Below are 22,585 nucleotides of genomic sequence, written 5' to 3' on the forward strand. Positions count from 1 at the left end.
GCTTTCCAGTCATGCAGTTTCAAGCACATTACCTGTCACAGATGCGTTATAACACACTAACTTGCTTTAACTGTTTGAACTTGTAACATGAATTAACATCATCACTCACAGTTCAGCTCAATCAGTATTTCCTCACTTGCAACATTTGAACTGCAACGCCACGGCTCCGCTCCTATGAACCATCCATTCCTACAGAGCGCATCAAGGTCTAAGCAAAATAATCTGCACTAAGTTATTCACATTCTGGAGTGCTTGCAGGACTGAGGCCAAAATATTACACATGCCTGTTTTGCCTTAGGAGGGAAGGTGGGTTGGTACAGGATCTACAAATGGGTGGACTTCACAGACTCCTGTTTATATCTATATTAAGAATTTAATCAATAGGATTGATTTTTAACCCTGGGTTCTAAAGTTCACATCACATTGCGTGGTTTTCCAACTAATTAAACCCTGGGTACATTCACTACATATGAACACCCTTCCCTCTCACAAAGAACCCGCATTTTTACTAGCTTAAGACAACACTGGGAGTAAAAGCAGAGCAGGCAGGAACTTAGCCAAGCACTGTTGAGAGTGCTGGGCTCAGACCAGCACCTCCTTCTGTGAGCTGATGACATGGGATGGCTGCACTGGCACTCCCCGCAAGCATTACTTCGCTACAAGTTACCTTTTCCCCATTCTCCCGGTAACATGGCTCTTTCTGTTCCCACTTCTTCTCTTCCAGAGCTTCTGAAGACAGTTCATCTTCTTCCTCCTCTTCCAAAATATCTGAAAGGTCAGAGCTACGGTTGTGCTCAGCAAAAAGGGTCAGCTGTCGTCTTCCCATTTCAGACATTTTTTCTTCTTGCTGTTGAAAAGCAAAACAGATTTCCTCAATCCTCTCAGGCACTCTATTTCAGCAATGAAATAGCATTTTACCTTTCTCTAGTACACATCCAGCTAAAGAGTGGCAGGAAATAAATTGGGCAGCACCCAATGCAGAAATTGGCAGGTGGGTACACACAGACACACAAAACTGGCAAACACGTTTTATAGCCTGCAGAAGAACAGTACTGCACGAGATTGTAAAACCTAGGGGTGTCAAATACAATCCACATCCCTCCATGGGCAGAGACATTCAACCAAGGTTAAACAAACCTCTCTTTTCACTCTGGATATTTCTTTCATCACCTCCTTGCCAGGGGACAACCTCAGGAACTCCTGGCAGCTGCTCCCACCCGCACTTGCATCTCGGAAGGTGCCCTCTGCTCCCTCAGCCTGGCTGGGGGAGGGCAGAGGCTCTGGGCTCAAGTGCTTCTCCTTTGCCTCTTTCTCTCTTTCAGCATTGGGACCTTTTGGTGACTCTTCCACAGAGCACGCATGGCAGGTCTCCATACGTATCTTCAGACTACCGTTAGACGGGCTTTCCAGCTCTGGCGCTTCGGTTACAGATTGCTCCATCTGGGAAACAAACCATAAAAAGGTCATGCCAAACAATGAAACTTGGGGGAGATATCATGCAATACTTGTGCGCCAAAAGGGGGTCCTTACCACCCCAAACTCTCTGACACAAACTCTATGCGTTCTGCGCTGTTGGCATATGAATATTCTGGCAGGCAATTTGCAGCTGGGAAGGTTGGCCAGCCCTGGATCAGACCCTTCCCTGACAATAGCTGCAAGTAGACACAGTCCTTCCACTGCTGCAGCTTTGGCCACCACACGTGGACCATGTAAACCACAGAAATGTATTGACAATAACTACTTTTAGAGCAGCAAGAAGAGCCCAGGCTATACAACACGGTCATTTCCCACTCTCTTCTGCCACAGGAATGTCCTACACACCAGCTTGCAGGTTAGCTTGAGCTGGAAGTGAGGACACTACTCCAGCGCTTCTTGGAGCTGGTAAGGGCTGTGAAAAAAGGGGAATTAATGAAGAAGAATATACACAGATAGTAAAACTGCACAGACTTGTGGTTAGGTCACCTAGTTGGAATACAGAAATTTTAAGTTTTCGTCTGTTTTCCAGTCAGTTCAGTCTGGTGTTTAAGAAAACGCTTGGAAGACAGAGGAGCGGAACCCTAGGAATGAGGAGAGTAAGGCAGTTGGGCCTTCAACCACCCCTTTCTCTAACTCTCCCTCTAAAATAAGGCAGCCTCCACTGTATTTTACAATGAGCACAACCTTGTCCTTACGTACTAGACACACTTTACAGGATCAGACCCCTAGGGACATTTAGACACTGCAGTGCCTAGTTTCTGAATGTCCCCTGGGCTCAGGCAAAAGCCAGACAGGTCTAGATCTCATGTTTAATCTGACAGCCAGGTCCTTCTGCCCTGTTTCTCTTTGTCAACAGCCAAGTGAAGACACACATGTCAAGCAAGAAGGACAATTTGCATCCTGGAAGCACCCATTTCACTCCGCTGACTACAAAGGAGGCAAAGCGACCCACCCACGTGTAGCCATCTACACTAGACATCTAAATGCAGGCAAATGAATCACAACAATTGACCTGAGGTACTGTGAGCAGCAAATAACCAGGGGTTGAAGAACGATGATAGAAATTTTGGACTTAACATCTCAATTCTTCTGCGTATTTACCTGGCCTTTGGTCTTGGGCGCACACAGCTGCTGATGCTCCAGCAATTATCAGAAGTCTTCCCCACTTTTGTCTAACTCTGAGCCTTTGCAGGCTCACACTGCCATGATTACTATTCATGCTGAATTTAACAGTTTGAAGCACTCCCCTGAGTCCCCGATGTCAAAGGCCAGAATGGGAAAATGGTCCTTTTTCCTGATATAATAAATCACACACCAACATGACCCACTTCCCTCTTGTCACAGAGTGAGCACCTTATAGATCATTTACCTGTTTTCTTATGGGGCTCTCAGACGTCCTCACCACTGTCCTAAAAAAGCCCTGAAAGCATTCACCCACCATACAGGATTCCAAATACCCAGTGTCACGACAGCTTGCCAGTTCTTCTCCAGACATGGCTGCCTTGCTGTGCAGTCCACTAAGGTGCTCCACCGTGCTAGAGTGCCTACTCTGCTTTGCACAAACCCTCTAGACTGGGGAAGACCCCTTCAAGTCAGAGAGCACAGCAATGCCAGACTACCATTGACATCATCATCAGTGGGAACATCCTTTTCACCTTCTATCTCTGGTTAATTCTTGCTTCCCTGACTCTATTCCTGATGTTTGCACACATGCGATCAAGTGGTGAGCTTCATCTGCTCTTCGAGGTACACAACATCAGCCAATACTCCCTGCCAATTTGCTGACCACTGGACAATGGCCCAAAGGCAACAGTGTGGCACAGAAAGATGCTCAGTGGCATTTCATTCCATTCCCCAAAATGATCCATTCTCCTTCCCAGCACACATGGTACTGGGCAGGAGATGTAAACACTTACCTGCACCTCCGTCCCTTCACCCAGGCCTTGCAATTCTTCTTCCCTTGAAGGGAAAGGCTCCGTGCCCTCACCGGGGAGCACTGTGCTGCCAGCTTGCTGAGGAGGCACAGTCAGGCATTTCTTGTCTTGTGCAGTGTCCGATCCCTGTGGGGATGTGCCTAAAACCTGCACCAAGGAAGCACTGGGAGAGGAGAGGTGCAGCGGTGAAGAGGCTTTCTCTGGCAGAGATCGCGCCGAGCCGTCGTGGCTGGAGGAGAGATCAGTCAATTTGGCATCTGAGCTATCAGTGGGAACATTTTGTCGAAGTAGGCGTGCAGCCGTCTGGTGCGTGGGTGGGCTGCGTGCAGGCAGAGACCCCCTGGGTTCTCCACGGGGCAGTCTAGAGGTAAAAGTGGTAGAAACAGCAGAATCTGAAGGTGATGAGCAGTGAGAGGCTCGCAGCAACACTGAGGAAATCTGGGCTGGAACTGAATCCACCGACTCCCCATACAGAGACATCGTTCTCACAGAAACCTCCCGGCACACCTGGAACATCTGAAGCTGGGACAAGTCTACCAGGACACTCCCAGCTGTTGGAGAAGTAACTTCTATCGCCTGGAAGCAAAAAAACAAGGAACAATTATTTATTGTGCACAGCTCAGCCCTTGTGAGAATGACAATTTCTGAACCCAAAGTTAACGACAGACTCCAAAGCTCTGAGCAAGCATGCAGAATTCTCACCCTTCCGCACAATATCCGCGAAGAATGAACAGTAGAGAGAAATTGTTATCATAACTATTTGAGAAACTGGATATTCTATAAAATATTACTATATTCTCTCCTACTCCAGGTTTTAACTCTCCTTGTTCCCTATGCTTTAAAAGGCTATCCCTTTTTTTGGCCTCCCTTTTGCCTACCCTCCCAGACTCCTTTTTTGACCTGTGTAGAGGAAAAAGCATTTCCATGATAAAAGAGCAATCATCCAACAAAGCACCACTCTGTTTTGCACTGTGCTCCTTTAAACAGCTGTGGCTTGCCTCTCCCATGGCCAATGGCACAACATCATGTGTGCAGAAGATCATAGGCCACTTGGAGGTTCTTTATCAGTATTCGTACTGGACCCTGGGGTGTTTGTGCACCTCTCCCTTCACCTGTCTCTAATTTAAGAAAGGGCTGGAGAGCTACACCTCACTGCTCATAGTCCAGAGACAAGCCCCAAGTGGTGGCAAGGTTGTGTACTTGTACTCTGTCCATGCCCTGTGGACTCATTGTTCATTGAGCTCATTGCTTCCCCAAGGATCAAGCTGGTGCCTAGGGTGAGACAGAGGAGGCTGACACTAATTGTCCTGTTTTGCTAGTGAAGGGTGCTGCCACAGGAACTCTCCTAACTTAGTTATATCAAGAACGCATCAAAAATCTGGACAGATGTCTTTTTTGGTGTGCATCAGTCAAAACAAACAGCCCAGGCATTGTCCCTTCTCCGATAACATTCCTTTCCAGACCAAGGACTGTCAGAGCCTCCTCATGGCATGCTTACTTATCAAGCTTTCCAGTGAAGCTCTGCAACTGGCCGCTACCCCTGCACCAGCCTCCAGCCACCCACCTGCACAAACGTCAGCCTTGCACAGCATCAGCACAATACCTTCTGTCCATCTGCATACACAGCGTAACCAGTGACTCGAACTCCATTGGAAGATCCTTCAGCATCAATGGTGACAGGTAACCAGCTGATAACGAGGATACCTGGCGAGGGACCAGCTTCTACCTGGACATCCAAAGGAGCGTCAGGTGTGCCTGCGAGACCAAACAGATTTTCCTCTTGCTTACTTGACTACAGCATAAAGCTAAACTAAACCCTGGTTAGAATCAAAGAGAAAACTCCCATGCCAGACTTGCCACTGCAGAACCGTACTAGAACAGCCAGGCTAGTCTTGGGCAATGATAGACCGAACCAGAGAAAATCAGGTGCTCTTGTTCTGTGAAAGCTTTAACATACAGTAAACAGAACTTTGCAAAAGTAGCTGAGGCCAAGATGCAGCAACCCTTAGAGCAAGGTCATGGCAAACCAGATCTTCCATGCCCTGAGAGGCATGCTGCTCAAATCAGCAAAGGGGATGTCTTCTCAGAGCAAATGAAAACAGAAGAGAGAATAAATTTTTAAAATAAAGGAAGAAAAACATTAAGACAAAACAGTACAGCACCTCAGGCTTTGGGACCTAATAAACCTTGCTTCCCTTCGCCCCAAGGCTTCGTAGCAAAGTAATGACAGAGCACACTGTTACAAGCACTCCAGGCACAGTGGCAACGGGCATGACTGCTCTGATACCTGCTAGTGGGGTAGTGAAGTGTATCACAGCTGAGTTCTGCTCCTGCCCCTCTGGGACTTCTTCCCAAGGTGTTTTCAAGGGCTGGGCCTCCAGCTTGGCAACATACTGAGTGCTTGGCTGCAGGTTGCGGAAGGTGTACCAGTAGACCCCAGGTTTTGTTATGTCACGTTCCTCCCCATTGAGATACACCGTGTGACTGTAATTGCTGTTGCAGGGAAGCCACATGACCTCTGCTGATGTGGCAGTGACGCTTCTGACTTTCAGCATAGTTGGTGCCACACAAAAATCTTGCCCCACAAAGAAAGTGCATCGCAGTTTATCAGAACTGCCTTGCTCTGTCACAGTCTGCACAGATACTCGGTAAGCCTTTGTCTTTAAATCCAGCTTTTCAATCACTGCTTTGGTCTGAAAGCCACTCTTCACATTTTGACGTAGCTCTTCATCCACATAGATGTTGTAGCTTTGTATGTCTGGGCAGCCAGCTGGCAAAAGTGGTGGTTCCCAGCCTACAACTATGCTTCTGGCAAGCTGCTTGATCAAAGTCAATTTTCTTGGGTAAGGCACTGCTGTATGACTAACAGGTTCCTCCTGGTCTCCTTCTGCTCTACTGGCCAAGGGACTGATGCTACTCTCTTCAATGGAGAAATCACTCTTATCTCCACTGCTGGTGCTTGCACTGACAAAACTTTTCTCCTGGTATGAACTATGGGTGAGATCGTTCAGCTCCGAAGGCAGAAACGTCATGAGGTCATCATCTGAAACTCGCTCAACAAAATTGGAGGGGACCAGCCCTCGCCGGCCATCCATCAGCTCCCCTAAACAAAAAACAGGAAACCTGTTACCACTGCACCTACTGTTCAGCCTTCCAACCCATCTGTGAAGACAACGTGACAACATCTATGCTAGGTCATAACTGCACTGCAGGCAGGAATGAAAGAAACCCTCTGGCAGGTTATTCCTGGCAAAGTTTCCTGCATTTCCTAGGGCTTCCCTAGTTAGATCCTAATGGCCACAGTGAGAAGACTCACTGCTCCACACATTCCAGAGCCAACTAACTAGAAAGTTGTTTGGTGTAATTAGCGTAAGGGTTTTTCCTTCTTCATTATCCCATCATTCCTCATCACAGCTCTTGCACTAACTTAAGTGTCTTTTTCTAGCCTTCCAAAACTATGCAGATTGATGATTTTACATCTTCTCCCAGCCATACAGATTTGGGTTTTGCAGTACTTCCTCAAGAAAGTTCATCCTTCCAGCTCTGTATTCGGCTCTGGCCTTCTTTTTAGTTCCCTCCTTTGTTATGCTAGCTTCTGTAATACAGATGTCCCAAAAGGACCCATGGGGATGACTGGGGACTCTTGGTACGTGCAAGAACCACCGAATCACAGTCAAATGAGCAGTGCGTAGGGATTGCACTTACTTTCCCCTTTCAAACTCTACCTACAGCAAATCAGTTGAAAGCAGGGAAAGCAGAAAACATTAGTAAAGAATAACCTTTTTATTCTTTAAACAATAAACAAGCAAACAAACAAATAAATACATGAGAAGCTTGGAAATAGAAAGAAAGAAAGCCAGAACAGTCAAGGAGCAAGCAGCGCAACATGGCATGCATTTGCCTCAGCTCTTGCAAAGCACCTCAGTAAATTAGAATCCTTCATCCCATTAAGTAAGCCAGCTCCACAAAGAAACTTCACTACAAATTTACAGTCCACAATTCTTTGTTTCAATTCCATCTGCCTATTAGTCAACGAGGATCATGTTTTCAAAGGTGCCAAAAGAGAAACACATTGTATGACACCACATAGGCTAACAACTGTAGTTTGGACTGTTTATCTTATACCCTACTCTGCCATAAGAGCAAGAGGTAATCTAGACCATCAACTGCCTACAGTCTCTGGTTGACTCTGCAGTCACTGGAAACAGGGAAACAGACCATCTGCAGAAGGTGCCCAGGGCTGAACATGTTCCTCTCTGTGGCTAGGGGGGAACCATATGGGGATGAAACCTGGAGCTCTGCTGAAAGCAGTGGCAAAATTCCCACTGAAATCACTAGACCAGGATTTCATGTTTTAGACTTAATTTAATCATGACATAAATAAACCTTTTTCCAACAGAATCTGCTCTTCCCTCTAACAAACTACCTTTGGGCAGGAAACCTTTACCTTGAAGTTTCAAGAGTCACTAAATTCCTCTCTTGCTTTTTTAAGAGAGATCAACTCTCCACAGCAGTTCGGTCACATTTCATTCTACTAAAACACACCTTCAAAGAAGCCATCTTCATCCATGTCTCCATAGATGTAAATATATTCTCCAGCAGTAAGCGGAAGCTCTGCCTCTGGATTTTCATTAGGTCCATCAAAAGGATTGTAGCTGAAATATTTACAATACGAAGACTTACTTTGTATAGGAACTTCCACAGCAACACATTCAAGCTGTGATGTTAGATCAGCTTACAATTCACTGGGACTGCATCCACTTTTTGCAAGCAGCAAATTCCACAGACAAGGGTGGAGACTCTAGTTTACTGTTTTATATATAACTAATAACATACTGCTCCATGTTGAAAGAGTAGGTAGGAATAATTTTCTGAGTAGCAGAACAGATGTCTTGTGACATCTGAAGGAACAGATCCGAGCGACTCAAGAAAATCTTTGAGAATAGACTTGAATTACCTGAGCGCCTGCTGTGTTTCTGAGTGTACCATTGTAAGACTCTGCATTTCTAAAATAGACATCCTTAAATTCACCTGCACCCTTAACTATTTTATGTAGATAGCTCTCTACATTTCATGCATTTAATAGTTTGGGGGGGGGGAATAAAAAATGCCCCAAACTTGTAAGGTACACTTCACTTGCCATATGACTGTCATGGACAAGCACAGCACAGAATCTCAAAATTCCCATGTTTAATTCCCAATTTAAAACTCTAAGAATGAGCTGATCTGTGCAAGAAGAATGTTACATGAGTGGAAAAAAAAAAAAAAGGTTTCTAGTCTTTTTCTTCATAATTATCCAGCCCTCAGGTTCCAAGTTATTAAACTCTCAGTGCTGTAACTCCACATTTTAACGAGCAGCCCAAAAGCTTCACTATCATGACAACAATAAATACACTGATGATAGGATGTGGACTCCAGGTAGTTCCAACCTGCCTACCCAGTGATCCTCAAGCTGATCAAAGCACCTATCACAGGAAAATGCCTCATGAAAAACCTTTATCTTTGCAAGCACCTGCTGCCAATTCCTGCTGTTTAGTCTTTAAAAGGGATTTCAACATGTCAAAGCAATGTTATCCTCTCTATAGGCTGAGCAAGACCTTATGGGCCCAAAAGTCTGACATGAAGACACAGATCACGTTTGATCTGCTTCTCACAAGCACAGAATCATCCCAGTTCTCTTCCTCCCAATCCACAGTGTAAAAGCTAAAGAATATGTCAATACTCTTTGAACTGTAAATAGTGATTTGGGTTTGACCATGATGGCTCAGTGGATAGCAACAGTTAGCAGAAAAATCTGGGTTTATTCTGTGCATTTTTTTTTCGTCCTTTTAAAATTACAGCCAGAAAGATTTTGGCCAAAAGCTTCAGAAATTCTGGGCTGAAATTTTCTTAATTGCTGGAATAAGATTTCTTGGAGAAAATTTCTTCAACTATTCTGGAGAAATCAGACATTTCAAGAAAAGTGTCAATTCAAACTCAATTTTCCATCCAGTATCATATTTAAAAAAAAAGTTTCACACAGTGCTGTTCACTGAACAACTGATGAGCTTACTATGTTTTGGTTAAGCTAAGCACACTGGATTTGCTTGTGCAGGAAATAACAGGTCTCAAAAAATCCCATGGAGGAATAAGATACATGGTCTAACCTAATACCCACCCCTAACAGTGGTGAATCCTAGAGAAGAGTGTGAAGTAGGCAACTATGAGATAACCTGTCTGATCTCATATACCACAAGAAATGACCCCGTACCTGTATCGAGCTAAGAACACCTGGAGCTTTGCAGGGCCTTGGCTGCCTGGGTCTGGCATTAGAGAGATGCTGTCAACATCCAGTTCTTCCATTTCACTTGCAGTGTCCACCTAAAAACATTAAAGATGAAGGATATGATATGGCCCAAATCAGAGTAAAGGAGCACTCAAAAGGTTCGAACATCAGTGAACAAGTCCTCTAAGCTCATGTATGGTGCCAGTCTGGCCACTGGGCTAAGGACCATCTGGAAGAATGACTTTTAAGGTGAAGAAGTAATAATAAGAGGCAACAGCTCCAACTTGCAGCTTCAGGGGTTCCAGTCAGACATCAGGAAAAACTCCTTGCCCGGGTGGGTGATGCAGCCTTGCAACAAGTTCCCACTGAAGTGCGGGATCTCCATTCTTGAAGAACTTAGAGCACCAGCTAGGCAAAGCCATGGCCACGCTGGTCTAGTGTTGGTGATAGTCCCACTGGAGTAGGAGATTGGACTAGAGACTCTGGAGGCCCCTTCCACCCTACATATCCATAATTCAGTATATTAATTTCTTGCTACCTCTAAATGGTAGTTGTCCCTGTGCGCAACATAAATGGTAATCTGAACAAAGGAGACCTTACAGCTCTAATAGATGTCCAAGTCTCTAAGCGCTTTTGTTCAGGCAATTCCCCTCCAGCACCTGTAAATACTTCAACATGATGTTTATGTACTTTCAGAACATTAGATAGAGCTTTGGTTGGAACTGGTAGGGCCATCTAGTCCAAACAGCTGGCTCTGATAACAGCCAGCAGCACATGGTGAAGGAAAGCGTAGAAGAGACAGGGCAAGCACGAAACTCATCTGCCTGGTATAGCCTCTCGCTTTCTAGCAATCAGCTACTCCTCCTAAGCTGGAGCCTGCACCCTGAATGCATTTGGTGGCTACTGGCAGAAGCACCTTTGAGAAATTTGTCTCAGTCTTTTTGGTCCCAGTGACATTTTGGAATTTTACATCCAGTGGCAATGAGTTATGTAATGCAATCACACTTCTTGAGGAACCGCACTTCCCTTGTGTTTGTCTGAAATGGTGCCAATGAACCAATTCAAGCTGCCTTTTTAAAGCAGACCTCAAGGCAAACATGCTTTTGGGGAAGACCCATTGTAGGCACCAGAACACAAAGTGGGTATTTTTTCTAGTATATGAACTGCCAAAGTTGATCTTTGAAAGAGTCCAGAGCACCTTTTCAAGGTAGCGTACTCCCTGTAATGCAATCTCGCATCATATCCTAGGATAACAAACAACTGCACCCTCTAACACCTAAAGGCAGACACAAAAGGAGTAGCTTTTAGTAGCCTGGCTAACACTCTGGAGTGTTCCCATAACCATGTGTTGCTGAAGCCAAATGCTCTACACACTGGCTCTTTTCCAAGGATCCCACACTGATCTCACTACTGGCCTTATCTCTCCATGGAGGCATGGTGGCTTCCAAGCCTTCTCTTGAACTAAAAAATAGTAATTTTTCCCCACTACAGAATTGATAGCAGTCACATACCTGTTCGTCCTCAGGTATGACCTTCACTTTACCTCTGAACATGACAGCTTCTCAGAGCTCTGACACAGTGGCAGGCACTGCCTGCCACAGCAGCATCCCTTTATTAGTGCCCTGGCCTCGGTAGCTCAAGAATTCAGTGTCCTCCACACATACAATGAGGCACCCCATGTGGCCTCAAAGGTTTTAGCGCTCAGGAAACATCAGTGGACCAAAAGAGCAAACACTGCCTCCTATGCCATCACACCCAGCCCCACCTACAGCAGCACTTTACCCTAAATTGTCACATCAAGTCATGTACAGCAGGGAGCATGAAAGACTGCTTAAGTGAACCTTATGATACTATGTAAGAGCTCCTGGAGAGGAGAAGCAACAACCGTCTATGAGATCTTGGTGACACAAACAAGTAAAGCCTATTAATTTCATCCCTCTGCTGGCACAAACTCAGCATCTTTCCATTGTTTCTTTCACCAAGTAAAACGTTAATACCTAAAAGCACCAGCAAAGAAGTTTGAGCCCCTCATCCACAGCTCAAGGCCAAAAATAGTCTGGACACAGTTCCTCAGCATGCTAAAAATAACAGTTCCTAGCCTTTGTGTATTTTAATGGTAGCTGAGATGTCACAAGGAAGCTTAGCAAGAGCTTCCCCACACCTCCCACCAATCGAGCTCCCTACCCCACTCCTTCTCCAAGCTCCCAGCACTCTGTCTAGCCAATTGTTTCCTTCCTGGAGCACTGCAATATGTTCAAGTGAGCATTACAGACATGGGCATCCAAGGTCTTTTCAATTTTCTCCTACAGCTTTTCTCTTGTTTTTCCCCCGTTTTCTTCAGGCAGCCAGGAGGCAATGAATGCGACATTACTGGTGCTCTCAGTAATGCATTTATTCCCTTGAGGCTAGAAAGCACAGGCCGCAGAGGGGACTCCCATACTGACCTCTGGAGTTGGGCAGGATTTTGGACTGTTCTGCATGGATTCTGATTTTGAAGAGTTTGACTGAGATTCCACTTTCTTGGGTTGTTTCTGAGAACTGGTAGCAGCAACTGGGGAGCCAACAGTGGCATCAGGCGCCCGCTGTGATGACTCCAACTCATCTGCCTCTTCATTGTGAACCTTCTTTGCGCTCTGGTGAGTGAGCAATCCAGGAACAGTCGATTCTGAAATGAAATAATCTGTCCATTACTTTTAGCCACAGGCAGAATACAAGATCAGCAGTGAGCATCACAGTGAGCAAACAGTCTTTAGAGCAGCTCAAATCTCTAAAAATATGACTCATTTAACAGCGCAACAGATGGGACACCCTGTGCTCTCTTTGGTCAGAGAAATGCCAAGTTCTCTTTATGACTACAAAATAAACCAAAGGTATTTACAAAAGAGAGCGATAGAGACAGAGATCCCAAAAGTTAACTAAACATTTGCATTATTTCCATTACACCTTTCCATTTACACAAACAACAACTCATTTGTCAAAACACTTGCAGGCATTTCCAGCAATTACCCTTCTCCCAGTGGGGCTGTGGGGTAGAGCTGCACAGAGCAAGAGGAAGCTCAGAAGTCACCAGCGTGGAGGTGAGAAGGTCGATTTTTCCTGTTTGAAGCCGGAATTGTTTGAGTTCCTGAGACAGGAGGCTGAACTGCTCTGTTTGACTGCGACACTGGTCTTCTAGGTCCTTCACCCGGGCCTGACAGGAGAGACACAACATGAGGCACAAACCCACATCAAAACCACCAGTGAGGCTCCAAACAGCATTTGCCTTTGCTGCATCTTTTCAGTGGGTCTCAGAGTCCAAGAACCTAAAGGTGTGCCCTGCCCAGGAATGGTCAATAGGAACTGGCAGCTCCGCACCTATAGTATCTTTGAAAACCTAAGACTCATCATCTGTTAGGAGACTGACTGCAAGCTCAATTAGGAATTATCCCTGAAATGCTGGGTTTGAACTTCAATATCCTATCCAAGCCCTGCACAAGACCAGATGAGGTAAGTCAAAGATAAATAAGCCTGGAAAAGAAAAAGATTGAAAAGGCTTTGCATGTTTATTGGAGCATTAAAATCACGTCTCCAAAAGGAATTGCTCTCCCAATGCTCTATCTCGTCCATCACTCCAGAGACTCCAGCAAGCTCCCAAAAATTTACCCTGGCCTCCCTACCATTCTGGGCAGGACCCCCGATTGTCCCTCCAGATCTTGGCTCCTCCAGGGCAGAGAGCATCAGCACCCTGGCCCATGTTGCAGGACATTTCTTTGATGCAGGAAGCCCATACACTTTGCCACCAGGTCCTTCAGGGATGACCTGCTCCAGGGAAATGCATGCTGAGCACAAGAAAGCTACATGTCAGCAAGATGAGATGCAAGGGAGCCTTGGGGAAATACTAGAGAGAGGGAAGGACACATTCCTACTAGAGAACCACTTGTATTTTTGAGTATTCTCTTTCTACCATCTCTAGCCCTTCCCCTTCCAAAATATTGCTGAGTCCTGGCTGTCCTTACACATCCCCACCTACTCCATAGTTGTAGGTAAATCAATTCCCAGGAGAATGCAACTGCCCCTTTCCCTCTTCTCACTCTTCCACCATGCAACAGGTTACTCCGGCTTCCTAGACAGATAGCCTGTGTGGACCCTGCTCATGCACTTCAGGTAATAAGCAAACAAAAAACATTAGTGCTGGATGGGAATATATCATCTAATCAGCAGTTCTTCAGCTGAGTTAATGCAGACGATATTTAATTTGGCATTAGTGCATCTGGCTGAGGTGCAGGCTCTCCCTTGCAAGAAATGACGTTTGTTCCCTTTTTTCTCTTTGGGCTGAGATCACACCAGGCTTTGTAGTCACTCATTTTGCGTAGGTAAGATGCATCAAAACAGGTGACTGCATTGTGCTCTTCAAAATTTTCCATTCTACAAAATGTTTTTGAAGTGTCTTTTTCTCCTTTCAACCCAAAAAATAAATGACGCCTTGAAATATTATGTGAGACAGAAAGTCTGGGTTTTAAGCAGCTCTAAAAATAACACATCTGACCTAGAAAAAGTTTTCTTTCTGGTCTCAGAGTACCATAAAATCTTTCTAGCCCACTCCCTACCAACTTACGAGGGTGCATGCATTTTTATTTTCTTGTGACATATCTGTTTTAAACAAGTTTATCACTTGTTTTCTCCACAGCTAGCTAGGTGCTCTCAGTCTTTAAGAGAAGCCTGGTGAAGTCTCTGCAGTCTGGCAAGAAGTAACTGTCTGTGAACTGAAAGAGAATATCAGATGCCATGAGCAACTTCCAGAAGTGTCCCCATTCTCCACTTGCTCAGAGTCAACTCCTTGTTCACTATGTCATGTTGTACGGGATTCCTCTGCAAGCATGAGTGTTTGAATCTACTTACAGTTAAGATTTTTCACATAAACGCTTCTCCCCTACGCATTACAACTTAATAGAGAAAAGAAACCATGAACAGTAGGAACAGTTGCACTGGATCAAAGTAGGGCTTCATCTAGACCAACATCTGTCCCCGACCCCACCTTGGGATGCAGCCTATGACAAGAGAAAGGTACAGAATGACTGCAGGACCAGAGAGGGTTTTCTCATCTTGTCTGGAGACCTGAGCCAGCAGATGCACCTGGATATTGTGTTTAATAGCATCATCATAGTACCTTGGTTCTGTAAATTTATTAATCACAGTTTAAATCCATTTATACTGGTGACCAAGCCAATAACATGGCTAATCCACAGTTTAATGCTGAGATACCTAACTAGTCAGGTGTCTTTTAGATCTTGTGTTACTCAAAACAATGTACAAACAGCCCTTAAGTATTACTGCCACACCATACACAATGCGTACTTCTAGCAGACTACTTGCAGAGATTTACACGCAGCTGGGCAAGCAGCAAGTTTCCAGAGCAGTGCTAGGGGGCAGGGGGATAAGGAAAAGGAGCCTAAGGACACAGCCAGGAGCTTCAGGGAACCAGCAGGAATCAAGCCCCAGACATAGAAAAGAGAGGAGACTTTTGTGTCTATGCCCAACCCAAAAGGGGGAGAAAGAGGTGCCTCACACCAACTGAGATTGAGTAGCATGATTACCAGAAGAGGTTGCAAGAGCAGGGAGCAGAGCTTGGTGGGGTCAGTTTAACCACCAATTCAGGAACTTACTCTGATTTTCCACACCAAGCTAGATCCAAACACCACCAGCTCAGCCCTGTCCTCTTAGACTCTCTCCTTCTTAGCTGGTCTATTACACTTCTCCTACAGATGACGTTCCCCATCCAGATGTCCCTTGTTACCTTTCTCTGTATCTTCTGACATACGTTTTTGAGATCAGAGAATCATGATTTTGCTGGAAGGGAACTCTACAGGTCTGCAGTCCAAATTCCTGCTCAAAGCAGGGCTAACACCAAAGGGATTAAAGGAACTTCCATAACACCACATAGATGTGCGTGCTACTTCTACAGGATGTGGGCATACCCTAATAATGTCCTTGGGCTGTTGCCAATTGCTTTCCTAAAAGTTCCAAACACTTTACTTACCTTTTTGACCAGACTTGTGAATTAAGCTGACATTTTAAAAAAAACACCCGACCTCAAACACTGCATTTCCTGCCACAACAGCTAATTCAGAGCCCACCACTGTGCACGTTTAGTCACAGCTGCTTCTCCTCCAGGTGCATGCCTTTGCACAGTCAGTGTTACCTGTCACTTAATCTCCCCGTTACTCATGAGATCTTCTCACAGCTCTTTGCAGTCAGATCTGAAGGTGACTGCTGAAAGCAGTTTTCTATCAGCTACAAATCCCATCACCTCCATATAAGCCTTCTTTCCAAATCATTTGTGGATAGGCAGGCTAGCACAGCTCCCAGACTGTAACTTCATTATTTTCTACCTCTTCTGTGAAAACTATTATTCACAATCTCTGCTTCCCATCTTCCAACCAATTACAAAGACAGCAGGATCTCTCTTTTTCTCTGCGGCACTTTCATTTGCAATGGTATCGCCATTGCTTCTGAGTTTTGAAGGAAACACTTCACTCTTGGACTGCAAGTAGCTCCCAAAAGACCTTCAAATGTATGTGACACGTGGAGGAGGTGCACAGTTGGACAAATCTAAAAATCTGGGCATGCCAAAAAAATAAACCTTCTAATTCTAATTAGTCGTGAAAGCAAAACATTTAAACAGTGGAGCAGCTGCTCCATCAAACTCATAGTGCTAGCTCGTTTAATTACATTTATTGCTTGGAGGTGACACTCTTGCAATCTTTTCCAGAGTATAGTTAAACAAGAATATCAAGCAACTGTCAAAGTCAGGACAGAGGAGAAAAATGTCCTGTTTGACAGGATTATAGCAGTACCTGCATGCAATCCAGAGTACTCTGGTAGCAAGAAGAAAAGCAAAAAGAGATATAAAACCACATCAGCAGTTACACTAGCCAAAAATCAACAATCTGCCAAAGATAACCCAACCCTCAGTTTGAATGAAATTGTTTTCTCACTGACTTACAGTGTCTGCCTTGCTCCATACTGAGATTCCCACCTCATTCCCACAAGCATCTGCTTGCTAAACAAAAGCCAAATCCCACATACCAAATGCACGAATAAGATAATCATACACTGTCTGAGGGCCTCCAAATCACAGTATGCTTTGAGCCAGATCACAATACGTTTTGAGTGTCAGTGCTAAGTTTCAAGCCCTCTTTTCCCAGCACTTTGCAACCACCCACAAAATCAACAGAATGGACACGTTGTGTCCAGACCTTTCCCCAGGTCTGAGACCATGGAGTGCTGGGAATCAAGGCACAGCTCAGAACCTGGCTTTGACATGATTTCAAGCTGCTAACAGCCTGCTCAGTCACGCACCCTGCTCCTCGCTCAGGGAAAACAAGCAAAGTTAAGCTCTATTCACCGTATTTCCCAACAAAATTCTACGCTGGATTCCTGAAATCAGGCTGTCATCTTTTGCATCTATGCAGTGCAAAAGGCAGTTCAGAATCCCGTCTCATGTACTTTGGAACCACTACTGAACTCCTTCATTCCCATGATGATAACCCTCAAGGTTTTCTTTCCAAGCTGAGACAGTCTTTCTATCCACGGCATCTCTGCACGCAGAAAGCATCCCATACCTCTACTCACCCCCATAACTGCCTTATCACAGAACTACAGAATAGCTGAGGTTGGAAGGCAGCTCTGGAGATCGCCTAGTCCAACTCCCTCAGCTCAAAGCAGGGTCAGGTAGAGCAGGTTGTCGAGAGCTTTGGCTGGTTCAGTTTTGAACATCTCCAAGGAGGGAGACTCCACTTACATCCATCATGTGACTGAACTCTTCCAACAGAGAAATGGATCACACTCATTCTTCATTAATATTACATCAAAAAGCAATCCAAACACATGTAAAAATGACAATATGCAGTGTAGGCACCCCAAATCCCCTAATTTTGCCCTACACTGGTATTCTGGAATGACTATGATTATAGTTAAGTCGTTTAAATGATTGTTGCTCCACATTAAACTAGCTTTTAATGACAATTTCTCTTATTTTGGTCCACCTGGTGTCACTGACTTATAAAACATCTCTGTACCAGTAACATGAAAGCAAGAATATTTAACTGATGAGGCCCTTGCAGAAGAACACGGCCAGCCTCTCAAAACATAGAACAAAATGACTGTCCCCTTCTTCCTTTCCACAGGTAGATGTCTAGTTTAAACCTAAGTAGCTTCTCCCATCCTTCAATGAATTAGTTCAGAAAAAATTTGGCAAGCATCTAACCTCCCTTCCCTTAAAGGCTGCTAGGAAGTGAGCTAAATATCAACTGACATAAAAGCAGCACCCATATCAGCTCTGATCCTGTGTCTCTACAGCCAAAAGCAGATGTCCTAGAAAGGACGTGGAAGTGGGGCAGTACATAATGTCACTTCCCCATGATATTCCCCCAGCCTGCAACAGTTTCAGTCCCATTCAGTAGGAGCCCAGCACTCTCAGGCTTTCCCATTCAGATATAGGTCAGGCCCCCTTCAAAGGAGATGCTATTTGCAGCCATGGAGCAATCTCCTACATCAAGGACACCTACCATCTCATTCAGCTCTCCTGGGCTCCTAACAGTCACCGAGCTGCAGCACAACAGTGGACACAGGCAATTCAGCCTGCCATCTCTGACTGTATGTCACCACTGAAGACAAGGCTATGGCCTCATTAATTAGCATGAGATTTCACTGTCCAGGTGTTGTACAGTGAGGCATTCTTCTTGGTCTCAGATGTTTTAGTACTCAGAAAACCTCAGTGGACTGAGAGAGCAGAAGCTGCCCCATTTGCCACCACAGCTAACCCAACTCTCTGGCAGCTACTACACCACCACACCAAGTTCCAGGGTTTGGTGCTTTGCCTTTGCAGCTCCAGGAATCCACAGCCAAGGTTTTCTCCAAAGTCATCCTGATAAACACTGAGACAATGCAAATCAAAACCAAAACAGTGCTCATCACATCTGCGAGGCTGCACCGTTAAGCTGACTGCCACCACAGCAAAGCGTGTTCTGTGTGGATGTCAGAGCGCTCACACAGTTGGTCCCAGCCTAGCAAATGGGACAAGGGAGCTGCCTCAGACTTCCTCACTCATTATGCTCAGGCAAAGGTCACATTTCTCCTTTTTTCCCCCTAATAAAAAGCATAGAGCACACATACACAAAAGAAACTGCAAATCACGTGGACACAAGTATTCTTCCTCCCTGCAGATAATCCTGGAAAATGGAGCAGGCAGATCTGAGGTTGGTTACTTAATGCATCCCTGAAAGAGTTGTTGGGCACAATCTGATGAAGTAACCTACTGAGGACTGAGCAGGCCAGGATTTAATCCCCGAAAACTTTGACCCCAGAGAGTACTCTGCCAGCGCAACCGATACCTGTTCACGGCAGCAACATGCTGTGTCCGATCAAGACGTTAAAGCGGTTTGCTCAAGAACCAACAAAACCCAGGGCATCAAGAAAGCTGACATTAAGAGCAAAAGATACCACATCTGCAGCCACTAATCCATCTTGATTTCTTTTGTCTTACCTCTAGAAGCTGTACTGCTCCTTCATGTTCTCTTTTTGCCTCTGCCTGTGCCTAAAAAGAAATAAGAAATGGAGTAAATAAGAAAGCAGCCCACCTAAGTTAACTTCTGCTATCATCACCACCTTGACCGACCATTACAGATTTAAAACACTCTACAGACTCAAAGCATCTTTGGTCTTTGGACAAACAGCAGTGAGAGATCAGAACTGCCATTCATGAGAAAAGCCCTTCACTTTGCTCAGGTACCAGAGTTCGCCTAGACACAGCCACTCTTCCCTGGTTTACTTCACCCTGTAAACTCGCATATACCTCCTCCATACACCGCACTTCCAAGGAAACAAGGTGCAGGAGTCCTATCACTTTCCAGGGATTCAGAGAGTAAAATATCCATCCTCTCACACACTGCATACCTGCTGCAACCGTCTGACTTCCTCTTGCTTCTCCTGCAGGACTAGCAGCGCTTCCTTGTGCTCAACTTCCAGCTGCTGCCTTCGCTCAGCCACATTTCTCATGTGCTGCAGAACAATTCACAGACAGCTGAAGGGCGACATTACTGAAATACTGTCCTGTGTCCTACCATGGGCCATGAAGTCAAAACATGGCCTGTATTTCATGTCATCATTAAACACAAGAGAAAGTAAGAAACTCTCACCACAAGCCAGAGCAACACAGTCAAAGAAAATCCTTAAATCAGTGATGGCCACCTTATTTCCCTTCCCACCCAAATCCCTGAAGCAGCCTTTCTAAAGCACCTCTGCCCACTCTGGAAGGCCATGTTCCTGGATCCCGCAGAAGAAGAATTCCCAATGGAAGCACAGAGAAAAAAGAATGGACAAAAAAAAGCAAAGAAACAACATGTGCCATCCAAAAGCAGCACTAGGTGTCTGGGCAGCCCTTCCAGCCATGTGGATTCTACTGACCTTCAGCACCTGCTCTAGATTCTCCAGCTTGGTTTGGAGTCCTTGATTCGTTTGAATTACTGAATCCCGTTCCTTAGTAACCAAAACAACCTGCAATTTCAGGTCAGCATTCTCAGATTCAACCTGAAGAGAAAGTATTTTCAATTAGCACAAGTAGCCCTAGGTATACCTTGTATAAATAAGGGAGGACAATTTGTTTATGTATCTCAATACGTTGTTTTGCAGACCTGCTTTCTACTTGTAATGAAACCAAAATCATGAACCTCCTCTCCCCCTGGCTTTCACGCAAAACAAATACACAAGCATTTGTATCCATCCTCAATGTGATGAACACTTTATTTGCACGTACTGCTTCTCCCACTAGACTCATCTTCCCTCCCCATTTGCAAGGAGGAAGGGACTGGGGTATGAACAGGCTACATGCTGAAGAGATACGAAAAAAGCACAAAGGTCTACAAGCTTTTTTAATCCTAGATGGTAGGATTAAACACAGAGAATGGTACAGAAAGTTCAGTAGCCTGCTGAAATCGTGTTTACCTCCTCCACTTACTACAGAAAGTTCCAGCAACATATTTTAATGCACTATGGCTTGATGACTATCAGCAATGCAGATTATCAAGCAAAGATGAACATTTCCACTTAGAACAGAGTTATTAAATATGTGGGAAGCCTTATGCATGGTGGCAACATTGATGTATGGGACAGACAAGTGACTTTCTAACTCTTGTGCATTACAGTTGTCCAGAGGAGCAGCTTGGAACAGAACAGAAACCCATAGAGGATCTTCACTGCAGTACCAACTCTTCCACCATTCTCACACGCAACAACATGTTCCTAGAATACAACCCTCCGCAGTGCAGCCACCCTCCCCCAAAATCCGCTCTGCAAACTGAACAATGCAAGTATCCTGCCTTTGTCCCAAGACCTGAAGCTTTTGGGTTTTCCATCTGTCAAGGGCAGCTCTGAATCGCAGGGGTGGCTTTCTCCCCCGCCCCATCATCAGCCACCAAAACCCCTCTTCAAGGATAACAAAAAAATGCCAGAGGTGACTGAGGACTTTCAAACACACCATATGCTTGCACCACTTGCAGCAACGTGTTCTGCCCTACTACCACTCTAACCGGTGCACACTGCTCCCCACCAAACACTGTCCATCTTTCGTTATGAACTCATTAACTAGTTACCACAGGTAAACCAAGTATGAACTTAAGTAAGGACAAAGCATCTCACTCAAGTCTTGGGAAACTCTGTAATAAAAATAGGGCAGTTAACTGCTCCGCTTGCAGTTACCATGGGATACGCAGGACAGAGAGGTACACAGATGGGCACGCGACCATTACTCAGCTGGCAACTTGAAAACCTAGCATGCTAGCAAGTTCTTCTCAGCAACATTTTCCAGAAGCTAATGCTCCACCTGACAAACAAAGATACTGCTTTTTACCTGTCCTGCCCATCCAGCCTTCTCGTTCAGCTGCAAGTTCTCTTCGGCCAGTCGTGCATTTTCACTTTGTACCTCCTGCAGCTGGATCTCCTGTCCAGAAAGAGCAGGCATTACTACACCAAGGCACTCAGTCTAACTCCCCCAAATTATTCTGCAGAGCAGCTCCACTGCTCCTGTTGACTGATGGTGCAGGATGCTGACGGGATGCTGCTCGCGAGGTGAAAGGCAACAGCACGCAGCACTGCTCAAGCAGATACCAGGCCTGTGCCAGACGATCTCTTAAGTTTCTTTTCCCATTTACGTAGCCTCAAAGCCCAGAATGAGAAAGACATTTCCTTGTCTACTTCACAGCTCCAGTGTCACATTATTTACATGCTCCTGTCTAGAACTCCATCTCCACCTACCTTCAAGTTTCACTGCTGGTTCAAGATCAGTGTCTTCTTGACAAATTTCAGTTAAGGAAGAAAAATTATTTGGAAGAATGATACTAAAGAGTTCTAGACTGCAAACTCAAGAGTTTTAAACAGCTGACTCTGAAACCAGGATTCAGTCCAGAGTTAAGAAAGCAACATGAGCCAGCTATCACTCTGCCTTAGAGAACACTGTCTCTGAGCAGACAGGAGACCACTGACATATGGAGAGACACTGACCGAATTTGTCAGGTCCAGTCCACCTGCAGCAACTCTGTACAGCATTAGAGGAATTTAATAGTTGCATAATCACATGATTCCACATAGACACACAAACATTTCCCCACCCCAACGTTTTACAGATCATCAAATATTTTCCGGCTATCCCAAGAGCTAATTCCCTGTGCACGCAGTCTAAGTCCCAGTACTTCAAGGTGAGTTGGTCCCTCCTAGACCTTGAAAAGCTACTGTCTAACAACATACAATGACCAACTTACTCCTTAAAAGTCCCATTCTAACCCAGACAACGAGTCTGAGCTATGCATTAAAACTGACCTGAACTGAGATTTATGCAAGACATAAAACATCTATGCAGAAGGTAAGGACTCTTGGGTGA

General features: G+C 45.1%; 1 protein-coding gene across 1 annotated transcript in view; it reads right to left on the bottom strand.

The window, feature by feature from the left end:
* TSPOAP1 (TSPO associated protein 1) overlaps window positions 1-22,585 on the bottom strand; it is a 70,772-nt gene that overhangs the window by 20,853 nt on the left and 27,334 nt on the right. Inside the window, exons 8-21 of the mRNA XM_059829472.1 lie at window positions 21,560-21,649; window positions 20,119-20,241; window positions 19,609-19,713; window positions 19,199-19,249; window positions 16,509-16,529; window positions 12,682-12,865; window positions 12,120-12,340; window positions 9,661-9,770; window positions 7,956-8,065; window positions 5,698-6,513; window positions 5,014-5,165; window positions 3,393-3,986; window positions 1,138-1,440; window positions 668-847 (exon numbers count right to left, since the gene is read on the bottom strand). Of these exons, the coding sequence (XP_059685455.1) occupies window positions 668-847; window positions 1,138-1,440; window positions 3,393-3,986; window positions 5,014-5,165; window positions 5,698-6,513; window positions 7,956-8,065; window positions 9,661-9,770; window positions 12,120-12,340; window positions 12,682-12,865; window positions 16,509-16,529; window positions 19,199-19,249; window positions 19,609-19,713; window positions 20,119-20,241; window positions 21,560-21,649 (3,060 nt within the window). The remainder of the gene's footprint in view (window positions 1-667; window positions 848-1,137; window positions 1,441-3,392; window positions 3,987-5,013; window positions 5,166-5,697; window positions 6,514-7,955; window positions 8,066-9,660; window positions 9,771-12,119; window positions 12,341-12,681; window positions 12,866-16,508; window positions 16,530-19,198; window positions 19,250-19,608; window positions 19,714-20,118; window positions 20,242-21,559; window positions 21,650-22,585) is intronic.

This window comes from Gavia stellata, chromosome 25 (genome assembly GCF_030936135.1).
Source record: "Gavia stellata isolate bGavSte3 chromosome 25, bGavSte3.hap2, whole genome shotgun sequence".
In the NCBI taxonomy this organism is placed as follows: Eukaryota; Metazoa; Chordata; class Aves; order Gaviiformes; family Gaviidae; genus Gavia; species Gavia stellata.